The sequence below is a fragment of the Scyliorhinus torazame genome, chromosome 21 (assembly GCF_047496885.1).
Source record: "Scyliorhinus torazame isolate Kashiwa2021f chromosome 21, sScyTor2.1, whole genome shotgun sequence".
In the NCBI taxonomy this organism is placed as follows: domain Eukaryota; kingdom Metazoa; phylum Chordata; class Chondrichthyes; order Carcharhiniformes; family Scyliorhinidae; genus Scyliorhinus; species Scyliorhinus torazame.
Genome location: NC_092727.1, coordinates 71,542,178 through 71,558,971, shown reverse-complemented (window position 1 = coordinate 71,558,971; position 16,794 = coordinate 71,542,178). Strand labels below are relative to the sequence as shown.

At 50.9% G+C, this 16,794-nt stretch overlaps 1 protein-coding gene across 2 annotated transcripts in view; it reads left to right on the top strand.

The window, feature by feature from the left end:
- Positions 1 to 16,794, top strand: part of map3k3 (mitogen-activated protein kinase kinase kinase 3) — a 274,267-nt gene that overhangs the window by 61,503 nt on the left and 195,970 nt on the right. Inside the window, exons 3-4 of one of the 2 annotated variants that reach the window (XM_072486935.1) lie at positions 10,333 to 10,454; positions 10,571 to 10,611. In XM_072486935.1, the coding sequence (XP_072343036.1) occupies positions 10,333 to 10,454; positions 10,571 to 10,611 (163 nt within the window). Of the gene's footprint in view, positions 1 to 10,332; positions 10,455 to 10,570; positions 10,612 to 16,794 lie in introns of those variants that run through there. The other variant, XM_072486936.1, reaches the window with a different exon arrangement.

The window sequence follows — 16,794 nt, the reverse complement described above, 5'->3', positions numbered from 1 at the left end:
CTCGGCCGCCCGGCTCCCCCCTCGGCCGCCCGGCACCCCCCTCGGCCGCCCGGCTCCCCCCTCGGCCGCCCGGCTCCCCCCTCGGCCGCCCGGCTCCCCCCTCGGCCGCCCGGCTCCCCCCTCGGCCGCCCGGCTCCCCCCTCGGCCGCCCGGCTCCCCCCTCGGCCGCCCGGCTCCCCCCTCGGCCGCCCGGCTCCCCCCTCGGCCGCCCGGCTCCCCCCTCGGCCGCCCGGCTCCCCCCTCGGCCGCCCGGCTCCCCCCTCGGCCGCCCGGCTCCCCCCTCGGCCGCCCGGCTCCCCCCTCGGCCGCCCGGCTCCCCCCTCGGCCGCCCGGCTCCCCCCTCGGCCGCCCGGCTCCCCCCTCGGCCGCCCGGCTCCCCCCTCGGCCGCCCGGCTCCCCCCTCGGCCGCCCGGCTCCCCCCTCGGCCGCCCGGCTCCCCCCTCGGCCGCCCGGCTCCCCCCTCGGCCGCCCGGCTCCCCCCTCGGCCGCCCGGCTCCCCCCTCGGCCCCCCGGCTCCCCCCTCGGCCCCCCGGCTCCCCCCTCGGCCCCCCGGCTCCCCCCTCGGCCCCCCGGCTCCCCCCTCGGCCCCCCGGCTCCCCCCTCGGCCCCCCGGCTCCCCCCTCGGCCCCCCGGCTCCCCCCTCGGCCCCCCGGCTCCCCCCTCGGCCCCCCGGCTCCCCCCTCGGCCCCCCGGCTCCCCCCTCGGCCCCCCGGCTCCCCCCTCGGCCCCCCGGCTCCCCCCTCGGCCCCCCGGCTCCCCCCTCGGCCCCCCGGCTCCCCCCTCGGCCCCCCGGCTCCCCCCTCGGCCCCCCGGCTCCCCCCTCGGCCCCCCGGCTCCCCCCTCGGCCCCCCGGCTCCCCCCTCGGCCCCCCGGCTCCCCCCTCGGCCCCCCGGCTCCCCCCTCGGCCCCCCGGCTCCCCCCTCGGCCCCCCGGCTCCCCCCTCGGCCCCCCGGCTCCCCCCTCGGCCCCCCGGCTCCCCCCTCGGCCCCCCGGCTCCCCCCTCGGCCCCCCGGCTCCCCCCTCGGCCCCCCGGCTCCCCCCTCGGCCCCCCGGCTCCCCCCTCGGCCCCCCGGCTCCCCCCTCGGCCCCCCGGCTCCCCCCTCGGCCCCCCGGCTCCCCCCTCGGCCCCCCGGCTCCCCCCTCGGCCCCCCGGCTCCCCCCTCGGCCCCCCGGCTCCCCCCTCGGCCCCCCGGCTCCCCCCTCGGCCCCCCGGCTCCCCCCTCGGCCCCCCGGCTCCCCCCTCGGCCCCCCGGCTCCCCCCTCGGCCCCCCGGCTCCCCCCTCGGCCCCCCGGCTCCCCCCTCGGCCCCCCGGCTCCCCCCTCGGCCCCCCGGCTCCCCCCTCGGCCCCCCGGCTCCCCCCTCGGCCCCCCTCACCCGCCCGGCTCCCCCCTCGGCCGCCCGGCTCCCCCCTCTCCGCCCTCGGCCGCCCGGCTCCCCCCTCTCCTCCCTCGGCCGCCCGGCTCCCCCCTCTCCTCCCTCGGCCGCCCGGCTCCCCCCTCTCCTCCCTCGGCCGCCCGGCTCCCCCCTCTCCTCCCTCGGCCGCCCGGCTCCCCCCTCTCCTCCCTCGGCCGCCCGGCTCCCCCCTCTCCTCCCTCGGCCGCCCGGCTCCCCCCTCTCCTCCCTCGGCCGCCCGGCTCCCCCCTCTCCTCCCTCGGCCGCCCGGCTCCCCCCTCTCCTCCCTCGGCCGCCCGGCTCCCCCCTCTCCTCCCTCGGCCGCCCGGCTCCCCCCTCTCCTCCCTCGGCCGCCCGGCTCCCCCCTCTCCTCCCTCGGCCGCCCGGCTCCCCCCTCTCCTCCCTCGGCCGCCCGGCTCCCCCCTCTCCTCCCTCGGCCGCCCGGCTCCCCCCTCTCCTCCCTCGGCCGCCCGGCTCCCCCCTCTCCTCCCTCGGCCGCCCGGCTCCCCCCTCTCCTCCCTCGGCCGCCCGGCTCCCCCCTCTCCTCCCTCGGCCGCCCGGCTCCCCCCTCTCCTCCCTCGGCCGCCCGGCTCCCCCCTCTCCTCCCTCGGCCGCCCGGCTCCCCCCTCTCCTCCCTCGGCCGCCCGGCTCCCCCCTCTCCTCCCTCGGCCGCCCGGCTCCCCCCTCTCCTCCCTCGGCCGCCCGGCTCCCCCCTCTCCTCCCTCGGCCGCCCGGCTCCCCCCTCTCCTCCCTCGGCCGCCCGGCTCCCCTCCCTCTATCCCCTCCCTCTACCCCAACCCTCAATCCACCGAATCATTAATAAATGTGAACTAATGCAGCTCGTTCAGGTATCAGGACAAGCAGGAGGAATCCAAAATTAGGCATCATATAAAGTTGTAAATTAATTAACTATATAATTATCGCCTGAGCAGATGTAACTGGGCTTTAGACAGCAGGGCAGCCAGTCCTTACTTAATCCTCTCAATTCACAACATTGCTGCCATGTTTGCTGTTCTTAGTGTACAGGATTCTTTGTTAACAGAACAATAGGCAATTTGCTATTTTGTCAGTACTCAAATATTCTCTTCGTTATTTAGTAGTTTCCTCCTGAAATGCTGCTTTTAAAGCATTTGCTACTCCTTAGAAAATGCACGATCCTATATTTACAAAGTAAATGCTAATTTTTGCTACAATAATTTTGATGTCTAATAAAAGATATTGAGCCTGCTGTGTGCAGCCCTTAAACCGTCCCAACTGCTATTTTCTGCTCTGTAAAGGCGCAGATTGCTGTAACAGCTGTACATAGCCATCCCTTCTTGGGCCACTCGAGACTTGATGGGAAGGCATGACAGTGCAAGATGTCAACTGAGTAACAGACTAGTGAGGTGGCAGGACTGGGAAATTCAAACAAAGGCACATCCTGACTGGCGGAAGCACAGCTGTTGTGTACACACCGAAACGTGCAAATTTCTGCAAAGCTATGTCAAGCCCGACAACATTGATCAGAGTAGGGACTGTTTTCTCTTGTACTAAAAAAATCTTCTAAACTTTGAAAATGGCCATCTTTTACATACTATTTCGGAATGGATAGGAAGGAAGCTGCTGCTCAGGTTATACTAAAACACGCACGCACAGTGCAGCTGAAATAGAGAGTAAGTCATCCTCTACATTCTCCCATCAAATACTCCCAAGGTAGGTCCAGCATTCGTTAGATATTGAGAGAGGCTGACAAGTGTGACTGGGTGGCCCCCTCCATCCAGTAAAGGATCCTTGAGTGATTCTTCTGAGTAGCAGCATTGCTGAGACTGAGAGAACAGAAGTGGCACTCTGTCATCACGTGCTGATGCCGCATTGGACCTGGGCTGTCTTTCTTGTCATGTTTTCATTTTTAAATCCGTGCATGCATTTTGAGTTCAACAATTGAGCAGTTTCAGGTGTAATTTCAGGACACTGTGATGCTGTGTCAATTCATACTGACTGCCAGAATCTTTGTGCTGCTATAAACCACTTTAGTGGATTCCAGCAGCATCTATGTAGTGCACTACATATAATAGAAAAATAAACGTGATAGCTGTCGGGAAGGATTCAACACGCTTGGCTCTTTTTTATAGAAAAGAGAAACTTGAGAGGTCTTGTGATAAAGATCTTTAAAACTGTGAAAGGGTTTGATAGGATAAGCCTGCAGTAGATATTACCATTTGTGGGAGAGCCCAAAATCGGATATCATAAATATAAAATGGCCTTTAATCAACCCAATAAGAAATTCAGACTAAACCTCTTCAGTCAGAGGAGTGAGAATGTGGAGCGCCTCGACCGCTCCATGTGATACCAATGATCACATATGCATTCAAGGGGAAGCTAGATAAATACGTTATGATAACTTTTGATCCAGTATCAATACAGGAAGCAAAATTTATAATTTCTTTAAAATGTCTGTGGAATCTGGGATTTTGTTAATGGAATGTTTGAATGACTCCACTGGTTGGAGTCATACCTGGCACAAAGAAAGATCTTCTGGTTATTGGAGGTCAGTGATCTCAGCTCCAGGACATCACTACAGGAATTCTTCAGGGTCGTGTCTGAGGTCCAGCCATCTTCAGCTGCTTCATCAATGACCTCCTTCGATCATAAGTTTGCAACAATTGTCAGTTTTTGGGTAATGAGAAATACTGGTCCGTGTGACCTGGTAACCCTCAATCTGGGAGCAGTAAGATAGAGAAGCTATGTTCAGCCAGCCAAAGGCGAGTTGAAGAATAAGGTGATCAGCATATAGATGCAGACGCACAGAAGAAAAACAAAGAGGCAATTGTTGTAAAGAGAAAAGGAGAGCTGCAGCAGAGGGGAGAACAGACGAGGCACATTTACAAGGACCTGAATGTGTTTGAGATGCAGTTAAAACAGGACAGAAAGACGAAGACAGGATTAAAACACAGACTGTGAATTGGACAGTCCAGGAGCTTGACCCCACCCAGGACAAAGCTGCCCACTTGATTGGCACCCCAACCACAAATATTTAGTTGCTCCACTATCACCATATAGTAGTAGCAGTAGTGTGTACCAACTACAAGATCCACTGCAGGAACTCCAAGGCTCCTCAAACAGCATCTCCTAAACCCACGACCACGACCATCTAGAAGGACAAGGGCAGCAGTCACATGGGAACACCACCACCTAGAACTTTCCCTCCAAGCCACTCACCATTCTGACTTGAACTATCTTGCCTTTCCTTCACTGTCGCTGGGCCAAGATCTTGGAACCCCCTCCCTAACAACACTGGATGTATGTATACCAGATGAACTGCAGCGGTTCATGAAGGCTATTCACCACCACTTTCTCAAGAGTATTTGGGGATGGGCAATAAATGCTGGCCTAGCCAACGAAGCCCGTATTTCATGAATTGATGGTTAAAAACAGTACGAAGTCTTACAACACCAGGTTAAAGTCCAACAGATGATGGTTAAAAAGTGAAGTCTTGTTGGTGATTTCTTCATCTGGGGGTCATTTGATAAATTTGGTTATTTTAGTTTGTGGTTTCCTCAAGGGGTCTGTAACAGCATGTGGGTGAAAGAAACAGAAGGATATGTGGATAAGGTGAGGTAGAGTAAGGTGGAAAGAGACTTGTACGAAGTATAAACACTGGCATAAATCTGTTGGGCCGAATGGCCTGTTCCTGGGCTGTAAAATCCAAAGAAATGTGTACCAAAGAGCAGATTTGGTTTAAAACATGTAAATTCTGGTCACCACATTCAGATGAGTTTCAGACCACAGAGGTTGCAGAGATTTACTAGAATGGCACAGAGGCTTAGTTATGTGATAAGATCAGAGTAGCTTGGGTTTCAGTTCTTAGAGTTGAGAAGGTTAAGAGGGGATTTAACAGAGGTGTTCAGAATTATGAAGAGTTTTGAAGAAACTGTTCCCACTGGCAGTTGGGTTGGTAACCAGTGAATAACACCTGTCATAGGGAAATTGCTGAAATCTATTGTTAAGGAGGTTATAGCAGAGCACATCGAAAGTCTTAAAGCAATCAAGCAGAGTCAACATGGTTTTATGCAAGGGAAATCATGTTTGACTACTTAATTGGAGTAGCAATTTGATGGGTAGCAAGCAACATGGAGAAATGGAAACCTGTGGATATGCTGTACTTCGATTTCCATAAGGCATTTGCCATATAATAATAATCGCTTATTGTCACGAGTAGACTTCAATGAAGTTACTTTGAAAAGCCCCTAGTCGCCACATTCCAGCGCATGTTCGGGGAGACTGGTACGGGAATTGAACCCGCGCTGCTGGCATTTGTCTGTATTACAAGTCAGCGATTTAGCCCACTGTGCTAAACCAACCCGGTCGAGGGGCTGAATGGCCTATTTCTGATCCCCTTCTGTGTGTTTGTAACTGATCTTGGATAAAGTGACCAGAACTTGAGGGGAGATGAGAATTTTGCTTTTTATGGAGTGAGTTATGGTAATTAGGAATTCATTGTCTGAAAGTAAGGTGAATATTAACTTTCAAAAGAGAATTGGATATATATTTAAAATGGAAATATTTGCAGGACTATGGGGAAAGTGCTGGGGAATGGCCCAGTATACATTTTAAAGTATACCGTTTTGGATGCTGTTGGGGGGGGTGACCTACCGGGGGAAGGCCCTAGCGGCCAGGTCTCTGGCACTGAGTCTGGCTCTGGGCTCAGAAGGGAAGGGGAGAGAATAGAAAAGCAATAGTTGGAGGAGATTCAATGGTTAGGGGAATAGACAGGAGATTCTGTGGTCGCGAGCGAGACTCCCGGAAGGTATGTTGCCTCCCGGGTGCCAGGGCCAGGGATGTCTCGGATCGTGTCTTCAGAATCCTTAAGGGGGAGGGGGAGCAGCCAGAAGTTGTGGTGCACATTGGTACCAACGACGTAGGTAGGAAAAGGGGTGTGGAGGTAATAAACGAGTTTAAGGAGTTAGGCTGGAAGTTAAAGCCAGGACAGACAGAGTTGTCATCTCTGGTTTGTTGCCGGTGCCACGTGATAGCGAGGCTAGGAATAGGGAGAGAGTGCAGCTGAACACGTGGCTGCAGGAATGGTGTAGGAGGGAGGGCTTCAGGTATTTGGATAATTGGAGTGTGTTCTGGGGAAGGTGGGACCTGTACAAGTAGGACGGGTTGCATCTGAACCAGAGGGGCACCAATATCCTGGGAGGGAGGTTTTCTAGTACTCTTCGGGAGAGCTTAAACTAATTTGGCAGGGGAATGGGAACCGGATTTGTAGTCCAGCAACTAAGCTAGCCGATATTCAGGATGCCAAAGCGTGTAATGAGGCAGTGGGGAAGGGAACACTGACAAAGGAGAGTACTTGCAGGCAGGGAGATGGGTTGAAGTGTGTATACTTCAACGCAAGAAGCATCAGGAATAAGGTGGATGAACTTAAGGCATGGATCTGTACTTGGGACTACGATGTGGTGGCCATCACGGAAACCTGGATAGAAGAGGGGCAGAAATGGTTGTTGGAGGTCCCTGGTTATAGATGTTTCAATAAGATTAGGGAGGGCGGTAAAAGAGGTGGGGGGGGGTGGCATTGTTAATTAGAGATAGTATAACAGCCGCAGAAAAGGAGTTCGAGGAGCATCAGCCTACTGAGGTAGTATGGGTTGAAGTCAGAAATAGGAAAGGAGCAGTCACCTTGTTAGGAGTTTTCTATAGGCCCCCCAATAGTAGCAGAGATGTGGAGGAACAGATTTTGGAAAGGTGCAGAAGTCACAGGGTAGTAGTCATGGGTGACTTTAACTTCCCAAACATTGAGTGGAAACTCTTTAGATCAAATAGTTTGGATGGGGTGGTGTTTGTGCAGTGTGTCCAGGAAGCTTTTCTAACACAGTATGTAGATTGTCCGACCAGAGGAGGGGCAATATTGGATTTAGTACTGGGTAATGAACCAGGGCAAGTGATAGATTTGTTAGTGGAGGAGCATTTTGGAGATAGTGACCACAATTCTGTGACTTTCACTTTAGTAATGGAGAGGGATAGGTGCGTGCAACAGGGCAAGGTTTACAATTGGGGGAAGGGTAAATACTATGTTGTCAGACGAGAATTGAAGTGCATAAGTTGGGAATATAGGCTGTCAGGGAAGGACACAAGTGAAATGTGGAACTTGTTCAAGGAACAGGTACTACGTGTCCTTGTTATGCATGTTCCTGTCAGGCAGGGAAGAGATGGTCGAGTGAGGGAGCCATGGTTGACAAGAGAGGTTGAAGAGGAAAAAGGAGACTGATGTAAGGCTGAGGAAACAAGGTTCAGACAGGGCGTTGGAGGGATACAAGATAGCCAGGAGGGAACTGAAGAAAGGGATTAGGAGAGCTAAGAGAGGGCATGAACAATCTTTGGCGAGTAGGATCAAGGAAAGCCCCCAAGGCCTTTTACACATATGTGAGAAATATGAGAATGACTAGAGCGAGGGTAGGTCCGATCAAGGACAGTAGCGGGAGATTGTGTATTGAGTCTGAAGAGATAGGAGAGGTCTTGAACGAGTACTTTTCTTCTGTATTTACAAATGAGAGGGGCCATATTGTTGGAGAGGACAGTGTGAAACAGACTGGTAAGCTCGAGGAAATACTTGTTAGGAAGGAAGAATGGTTGGGCGTTTTGAAAAACTTGAGGACAGACAAGTCCCCTGGGCCTGACGGGATATATCCAAGGATTCTATGGGAAGCAAGAGATGAAATTGCAGAGCCGTTGGCAATGATCTTTTCGTCCTCACTGTCAACAGGGGTGGTACCAGGGGATTGGAGAGTGGCAAATGTCGTGCCCCTGTTCAAAAAAGGGACTAGGGATAACCCTGGGAATTACAGGCCAGTTAGTCTTACTTCGGTGGTAAGCAAAGTCATGGAAAGGGTACTGAAGGATAGGATTTCTGAGCATCTGGAAAGACACTGCTTGATTAGGGATAGTCAGCACGGATTTGTGAAGGGTAGGTCTTGCCTTACAAGTCTTATTGAATACTTTGAGGAGGTGACCAAGCATGTGGATGAAGGTAAAGCAGTGGATGCAGTGTACATGGATTTTAGTAAGGCATTTGATAAGGTTCCCCATGGTAGGCTTCTGCAGAAAGTAAGGAGGCATGGGATAGTGGGAAATTTGGCCAGTTGGATAACGAACTGGCTAACCGATAGAAGTCAGAGAGTGGTGGTGGATGGCAAATATTCAGCCTGGATCCCAGTTACCAGTGGCGTACCGCAGGGATCAGTTCTGGGTCCTCTGCTGTTTGTGATTTTCATTGATGACTTGGATGAGGGAGTTGAAGGGTGGGTCAGTAAATTTGCAGACGATACGAAGATTGGTGGAGTTGTGGATAGAGAGGAGGGCTGTTGTCGGCTGCAAAGAGACATAGATAGGACGCAGAGCTGGGCTGAGAAGTGGCAGATGGAGTTTAACCCTGAAAAGTGAGAGGTTGTCCATTTTGGAAGGACAAATATGAATGCGGAATACAGGGTTAACGGTAGAGTTCTTGGCAATGTGGAGGAGCAGAGAGATCTTGGGGTCTATGTTCATACATCTTTAAAAGTTGCCACTCAAGTGGATAGAGCTGTGAAGAAGGCCTATGGTGTGCTAGCGTTCATTAACAGAGGGTTTGAATTTAAGAGCCGTGAGGTGATGATCATAGATCATAGATTTTACAGTGCAGAAGGAGGCCATTCAGCCCATCGAGTCTGCACCGGCCCTTGGAAAGAGTACCCTACTTAAGCCCCACACCTCCACCCTATCCCCTTTATCCCCATAACCCAACCTAACCTTTTTGGACACTAAGGGCAATTTAGAATGGCCAATCCACCTAACCTGCACACCTTTGGACTGTGGGAGGAAACCGGAGCACCCGGAGGAAACCCACACACACACGGGGAGAACGTGCAGACAGTGACCCAAGCCGGTAATCGAACCTGGGACCCTGGAGCTGTGAAGTAACTGTGCTAACCATGATGCCACCGTGCTGCCCAGGTACAAAACTTTGGTAAGGCCACATTTGGAGTACTGTGTACAGTTCTGGTCGCACCATTTTAGGAAGGATGTGGAAGCTTTGGAAAAGGTGCAAAGGAGATTTACCAGGATGTTGCCTGGAATGGAGAGTAGGTCTTACGAGGAAAGGTTGAGGTTGCTGGGCCTTTTCTCATTAGAACGGAGAAGGATGAGGGGTGACTTGATAGAGGTTTATAAGTTGATATGGGGAATAGATAGAGTAGACAGTCAGAGACTTTTTCCCCGCGTGGAACAAACCATTACAAGGGGACATAAATTTAAGGTGAATGGTGGAAGATATAGGGGGGATGTCAGAGGTAGGTTCTTTACCCAGAGTGTAGTGGGGGCATGGAATGCACTGCCTGTGGAAGTAGTTGAGTCGGAAACAATAGGGACCTCAAGCAGCTATTGGATAGGTACGTGGATTACGGCAAATTGATGTAGTGCAGATTTATTTGTTCTTAAGGGCAGCATGGTAGTATTGTGGATAGCACAATTGCTTCACAGCTCCAGGGTCCCAGGTTCGATTCCAGCTTGGGTCACTGTCTGTGCGGAGTCTGCACATCCTCCCCGTGTCTGCGTGGGTTTCCTCCGGGTGCTCCGGTTTCCTCCCACAGTCCAAAGATGTGCAGGTTAGGTGGATTGGCCATGATAAATTGCCCTTAGTGTCCAAAATTGCCCTTAGTGTTGGGTGGAAGTGTTGACTTTGGGTAGGGTGCTCTTTCCAAGAGCTGGTGCAGACTCAATGGGCCAAAAGTTCGGCACAACATCGTGGGCCAAAGGGCCTGTTCTGTGCTGTATTTTTCTATGTTCTATGAATGGGACTGTTTAGATAGCTTTCTCAAAGAGCCAGCACAGATGATGGTGGGTTTAATAATCTCCTGAGCTGTAAAATGATGTAATTACTCATAGCTCTGGGTTGCATTAACACTCTAATTTCACTTTTAACTCAGACGAGCAGGAAGCTTTAAAGTCCATTATGAAGGACCTGGTTGCCCTGCAAATGGGACGAAGGAGCCGAATGAGTGGCTATGACAGCATAAAGAGCAAAGCCAGTGTCCACGCCAACAAGCAGGTGAGAGGAGCTCACTGAAATTGATCTGTTGTTAAATGTTTGAATTGAAGTATTATCTCTACATGACTTTGCAAAAACATACCTCCCTGATGCAAAAAAATTCCATTCCATTGCAGAATGATATTCGAATAAAGTTTGAACATAATGGTGAAAGAAGGTATGTAACATTGTCATGCCAATCGACTAAACCAAAGCCGTTTTTGTCTATGGATTTCAAAAACTCTGTACGTTCTGTATAATCTTGAATGAGAGACTACAAAGCAGAAGTTTGTATGTTCCCAGTTTTACTATTTTGTTTAAAAATTTAAAGATGTAATCATCTTCGAAGTCGGGCTGTGCTCCATGGTATGTGAAAGGCCAGTGGTTTGACGTAACACACGACCACTGCATGTATTGTTTACAAAAATTTACATTTCTTGTAGATTATCAATGGCTGACTTGAGCAATTCTGCAGCCGTGACTTCACTTTGCCAATCTTTAATATAGCTCTATTGTGTTGACTAAGGTTAGCCTGCAGTTTTCTCTTTCCAAGTTTTTTTATTGATTACAGTTCATTGTTTACTGCACTTTGTTGCGAAGGAGACAAAGAGATTGTAAAGCAATATAGATAGGTTAAGTGAATGAGCAAACATTTGGCAAATGGAGTATAATGTAGGAAAATGTGTGGATGTCCACTTTGACAGGAAAAATAGAAAAGCAGAATACTATTTAAATGGTATGGGACTACATAATGCTGAAGTACAGAGGGGTCTGGGTGTCGTGGTATGCAAAGTACAAATGTTTAACATGCGGGTACAGCAAATAATTAGTAAGGCAAATGGAATGCTGACTTTTTACAAGGAGGGTGGATATAAAAGTAGATAAGTCTTGCTACAACTGTAGAGAGCATTGGTGAGATCATGCCGAGGGCATTGTGGAGAAATACTTGCCTTAGATGGTCCAGAGAAGGTTCACACGGCTGATTCCTGGGGTGAGGGGGTTTGTCTTGTGAGGAAAGGTTGAGCAAATTGGATCAATATTCATTGGAGTCCAGAAGAATGAGAAGTGATCTTATTAAAAGATAAGATTCTGTTGGGGCTTGATGGGGTAGATACGGAGAGGATGTTTCCCCTTGTGGGGGATCTAGAACTTGGGGGCATAGTTTCAAAAACACAGGGCTGCCTATTAGAATTGGAGACAAAGAGGAATTTCTTCTTTGGGGATTGTGAATCTTTGGAATTCCTTACCCCAGAGAGCTGTGGAGACTGGATCACCGGATATATTCAAGATTGCTGTAAACCAATTCAAAGGTTATTGGGGGCAGGCAGGAAAGTGGAGTTGAGGCCAAGATAAAATCAACCAGGATTGTGTTGAATGTAGAAATTCAGCATTTTTTTTAATACACCATTTTGCCTAGTGTGATTAATAGCAACAACAATGCAGCATCTTGATTTTTAAAACACACACCCTCCCCTCACCCTGCACCGCAGTGGCCTTTGGAACACTGGACATCAGGAGTGAAATTGCATTTCTGGTACTTGGTGTTACTTAGGCATCAATGATGATGGAATGCATCATTCAATGCATTAGTCACTAATATTTAATCCCTGGGAATATTCAACCTCGCCTCGTATCCCAGAAATAGCATTGGAGCCTGGGCAATTATAGAACAGTTCCCCATTTCTGGAAGACCTGGCGGTAAATCTGCAGGAACTCTGTTCCCTGCTCTTACATTGCCGTTGAATGATATTGCTGAAAATTCACCCTTATTCCCTAGAAAGCTTGGAACCAATTCCATCCTTCATATAGTTTTGGGAAATCAATACTTGAACCAGGCAGATGTGCAGTGCTCCAGGCCCTTCAAATGGTTACCCAGTCAATCTGGCTCACTAGTGGAAACTGAAAGTTGACTCCAGTAACCCTGTAAGTTGGTGCTGCAGCAGTCCAGGTGGCACTCACTGAACAGGTTGTTGGGAAAACTTAATGGAGTTCCAGTTGCTTAACTCTTGCCACCACCGTATGTCTCTGGGATAAATGCAGAAAGTTGAGGAGATATCCTAATTCATGCCAGTACTCATTTTTTACTTTTTCTTTTCTAAAATATTATGCCCCTTTTGCTTTCTTGTGTGACCCATACATCCTGCGCTCTAGCTGGGAGCCTCTAATGTTTCTGCGTGGAGAAGTACACATGTCACCCGAGGTGTGGTAGCTCTTACTTCCTTCCCCCGAGCTGTCGGCCATGGATCAGTGGTAGCAAGTTCAAGTTCCACCTTCTTAACTTGAAGATATAATTTAAGTCTGCACTCCGAGTACCTCACTGGGGAGTGCTGCACTGAAGGAGGGGCCATCGTTAACTCTGATTTTAACTGTCCTTTCAGGTGGATGTAAAAGATCTCGCAGCATTGCTCTGAAGAGCTCAGAAGCTCTCCCAAGTCAATGATGTGGGATGCCATATTTACTGTTTTGTGCCAATTTACGTAAGACTAATGGCATTACTTTCTTTGAAAAGTTTGGATCTAGGTCGACCAAATCAATTTTCTAGCCCGTTTCTGCAGAGTTGATGTTTATGGACATTTGCCAATACAATCAGATAAAGCTAATTGTGGAATTTCTTATCTGCAATTGAAACTAGAAATCATCTTAACTGATGTCTGCCAAAAAACAGAACTGTTGCTTGGTGTGCTGACCCCAGATCAGCATTGTGTATACGTTAGCAATAATTTTATTCAGCCGTTAATCTTGGTTCTTAGTTTACAGTTTTCTTAGACAGGATATGAAGCTGTGTTTAGTGTACATTGTGAATCTGATGCCTGTTCAGTAACCTAGCTCAGTAAGAGGAGGGGAATTGCTCCAACTGTCTTACAGGAATAATTACCCAGGAAAAGTTAGAAGAATTAAAACAACTTCCAACTCTGGGAACTATAGTGCTGATTCCAGACCGCCCCACAAGAACCCTGACTATCCCTCCCACCCTCCCCCCGACTCCTCCTCTATCCCTTCCTTGCCCATCCAACCATCTGACTACTCGTCTCCCCAACTACCTTCCGCACACCCCACGGGACCCTTGAATATTCTCCCATGGGACCCCTGACTTCCTTCACTGACTTGACAACACGGTGGCACAGTGGTTAGCACTGCTACCTCAAAGCGCCAAGGGCCCGAGTTTGAATCCGACCTCGGGTGACAGTCTGTGGGAAGTTTGAAGCCCAATAGATATTTGTCTTTGAGCTTATCTCTCAAGGGCAGCACGGTGGCACAGTGGTTAGCACGGTTGCACAGTGGTTAGCACTGCTGCATCACAGTGCCGGGGACCCGGGTTCAATTCCTACCTTGGGTCACTGTCTGTGGGGAGTTTGTACACTCTGCCAGTGTCTGCTCGGGTTTCCTCTGGGTGCTTTGGTTTCCTCCCACAGTCCAAAGATGTGCAGGTTCAGCCATGCTTAATTGCTCCTTAGTGTCCCATGTTTAGGTGGGGTTACGGGGATATGCCGGAGTGGGGGGGTTCCCGAGAGGGTCGGTCCAGACTCAATGGGCTGAATGGCCTCCTTCTGCATTGTACGGATTCTATGATCCTGTGACTATGAAATCGCCCTCCCCCGCAATAACTGACACCCCACCCATCATATCCACTTAACTCACACACTTGCCTTCTCCCAGGCTACTCGAAATAGCTGATTGCTTTACAGCAACTAGTGCTGACTCTGCCCTCGACAGAGGCCTTAAACTCACTGCACTGCACCTTTCTCACCCAGCCCAAGTTGAAAGGTCATGCATGAAAGGCGTGGATAGTTTCAATGTAAGTAAATAGGAGAAGAGTGACAATCCGACTGTGATTGCTACTTCGTGGAAGTTATGGCCCTTTATTTCAAAACGTGCAACAGCAGGAGTGTAAAAAGAACCAACATAGAGAAGTGCGAACATCATGCATCAGAAGCACTGGATCAAAAACACACTGAACGTACAAGTTCATAATCATTTTTGCTCACTGTACATTTAATTTAATTTATTCGTAGTATCTGCCAACGATATTTGCTTGAACCGCAGTAGTCCATGTGACATTGGTGCATTCACAGTGCTGTTACGAAGGGAGTTGCAAATTTTTGAACCAGGAACAATGAAGGAATGGGGATATATTTCCTTTTTATAAAAAAATATTTTTATTTAAAGCATTTAACATGTATACACAGAATACAGAATATCAAAAGAATGACACATCAACCCAATAAACAACCACCCCTCCAACTCCCCAACACCAACATCCGGCCTTCCCCATTTTAACCTGGTGGCATGGTAGCACAGTGGTTAGCACCGCTGCCTCACAGCTCCAGGGACCCGGTTCAATTCCAGTCTCAGGTGACTGTCTGTGTGGAGTTTGCACTTTCTCCCCGTGTCTGCATGGGTTTCTTCCGGGTGCTCCGGTTTCCTCCCACGGTCAAAGATGTTCAGATTAGGTGGATTGGCCAAGCGAAATTGCCCCTTAGTGTGAAAAAGATTAGGTAGGGTTACGGGGATAGGATGGAAATGTGGGCTTAAGTGTACTGCTCTTTCCAAGGGCCAGTGTTAACTCGATAGGCAGAATGGCCTCCTTCTACACTGTAAATTCTATGAAACCCCCTTAGCCTCCTTCCCCTCGCTGATACATCAATTCTCCTTGAAGAAATCGATGAATGGGATCCTACTCCAGGCAACCTCTCTACCGACACCTGCAGAGTGTACTTGACCTTTTCCAACCTCAGGAATTCTGCCACATCGCTCACCCATGCTTTTTTAAAGCTTTCGGCGGCTCCGAGTCCCTCCAGCACAACAAAATTCATCTCCGGGCTATTAGGGAGGCAAAAGTCAGTACATCGGTCTCTCTCCCCCTCTGCATTTCCAGGTCTTCTGACAAACCAAATATCGCCACCTCTGGACTCAGAACCACCCCACAGCCAGCCCCTTGGACATGATGTCCGAGAGCCCCTTCCAGAACTCCGTCTGTCCTGGACATGCCCAGAACATGTAGACGTGGTTTGCGGGCCTCCCCGAGCACCACTCACTCTATCTTCCACCCCCGCAAAGTACCTGCTCATCCTCGCCACCGTCATGTGGGCCCTATGACCACTTTAAACTGGATGAGACTCAATCTCTCACAGGACGAGAGACCTTCCACAAGGCCTCTATCCATGCCCCAGCCCATAACTCCCCTCCCAGCTCCTCCTCCCACTTGTAGCTGATATCCTCGACAAGGGCGCCCTCAATTCCTTGTAAATATCCGACACCCTCCGCTCCCCATCTCATACTCCGACAACAGCTTATTCTTGCAACACCGGAGGCGGCAGCCCTGAGAAGGACGGCACCTCGCTCCTCACAAAATCCCTTACCTGCAAATACATAAATCCGTTCCCCTTGGGCAGCACTTACAATTCCTCCAACTCCTCCAGCCCTGCAGATTTTCCCCTATAAAGAAGGCCCTGAAATACTCAATCCCCACCTGCCGCCACCCCCAAAACCTTACGTCTTGCCCTGCTGGAATAAACCTTTGATTGTCGCAGATCGGTGCACACAACGGCATACCCTCCAACCCAAAATACTGCCTACACTGCCCCCACACTATTAAAGCCGACACCACCACTGGCCGGTTAAAAGGCAAAGGCGACAACAACAGTGCCCTCAAATTCGTTCCCCTATACGACGAGGCCTCCACCCACCCCCAGACCGATCTCTCCTCCACAGCCCACTTCCTCACCACCGCAATATTTGCTGCCCAATAATAATTTATCAAATTCGGCAATGCCAGCCATCCCGCCCTTGTTCCCATTCCAAAAATTTCCTCCATTGCCGCAGGACCTTCCCCGGCCACACAAACACCATGATCAGCCCACTGACTTTCCTAAAAAAAAGACTTTAGGACAAAGATGGAGAGGTTCTGAAACACAAACAGAAACCTAGGCAACACCATCATTTTCACTCTGCATCCGCCCTGCCGGCGGCAAGACATCCTACCTCTTAAAATCCGCCTTCATCCCCTCCACCTATCGAGCCAAGTTCAATGTATAGAGCTGGGCCTAGCTTCGCGCTACTTGAATATCTAGGTACCTGAAGCTTGTCCCCACCACCCGACACGGCAACTCCCCCAATCTCCTTTCTTGCCCTCTGACATTGATCGGGAACACCTCACTCTCTCGATACTCTAAACTGAGGCAGGGTAGAGTCACTGATGCTATGGAGGTAGACAGTCTTGGGGATGGCGCAAATACGTAGATAGAAGCTTATATCCAGGTCAGATACTACTTGAGGTTGTGAGCAGCCTGATTTAACCTCAGATGGCTGCTAGATAAAATAATGAAATTTGTGGCAAGGAAATGGAGTGTGTGGAGAGAAT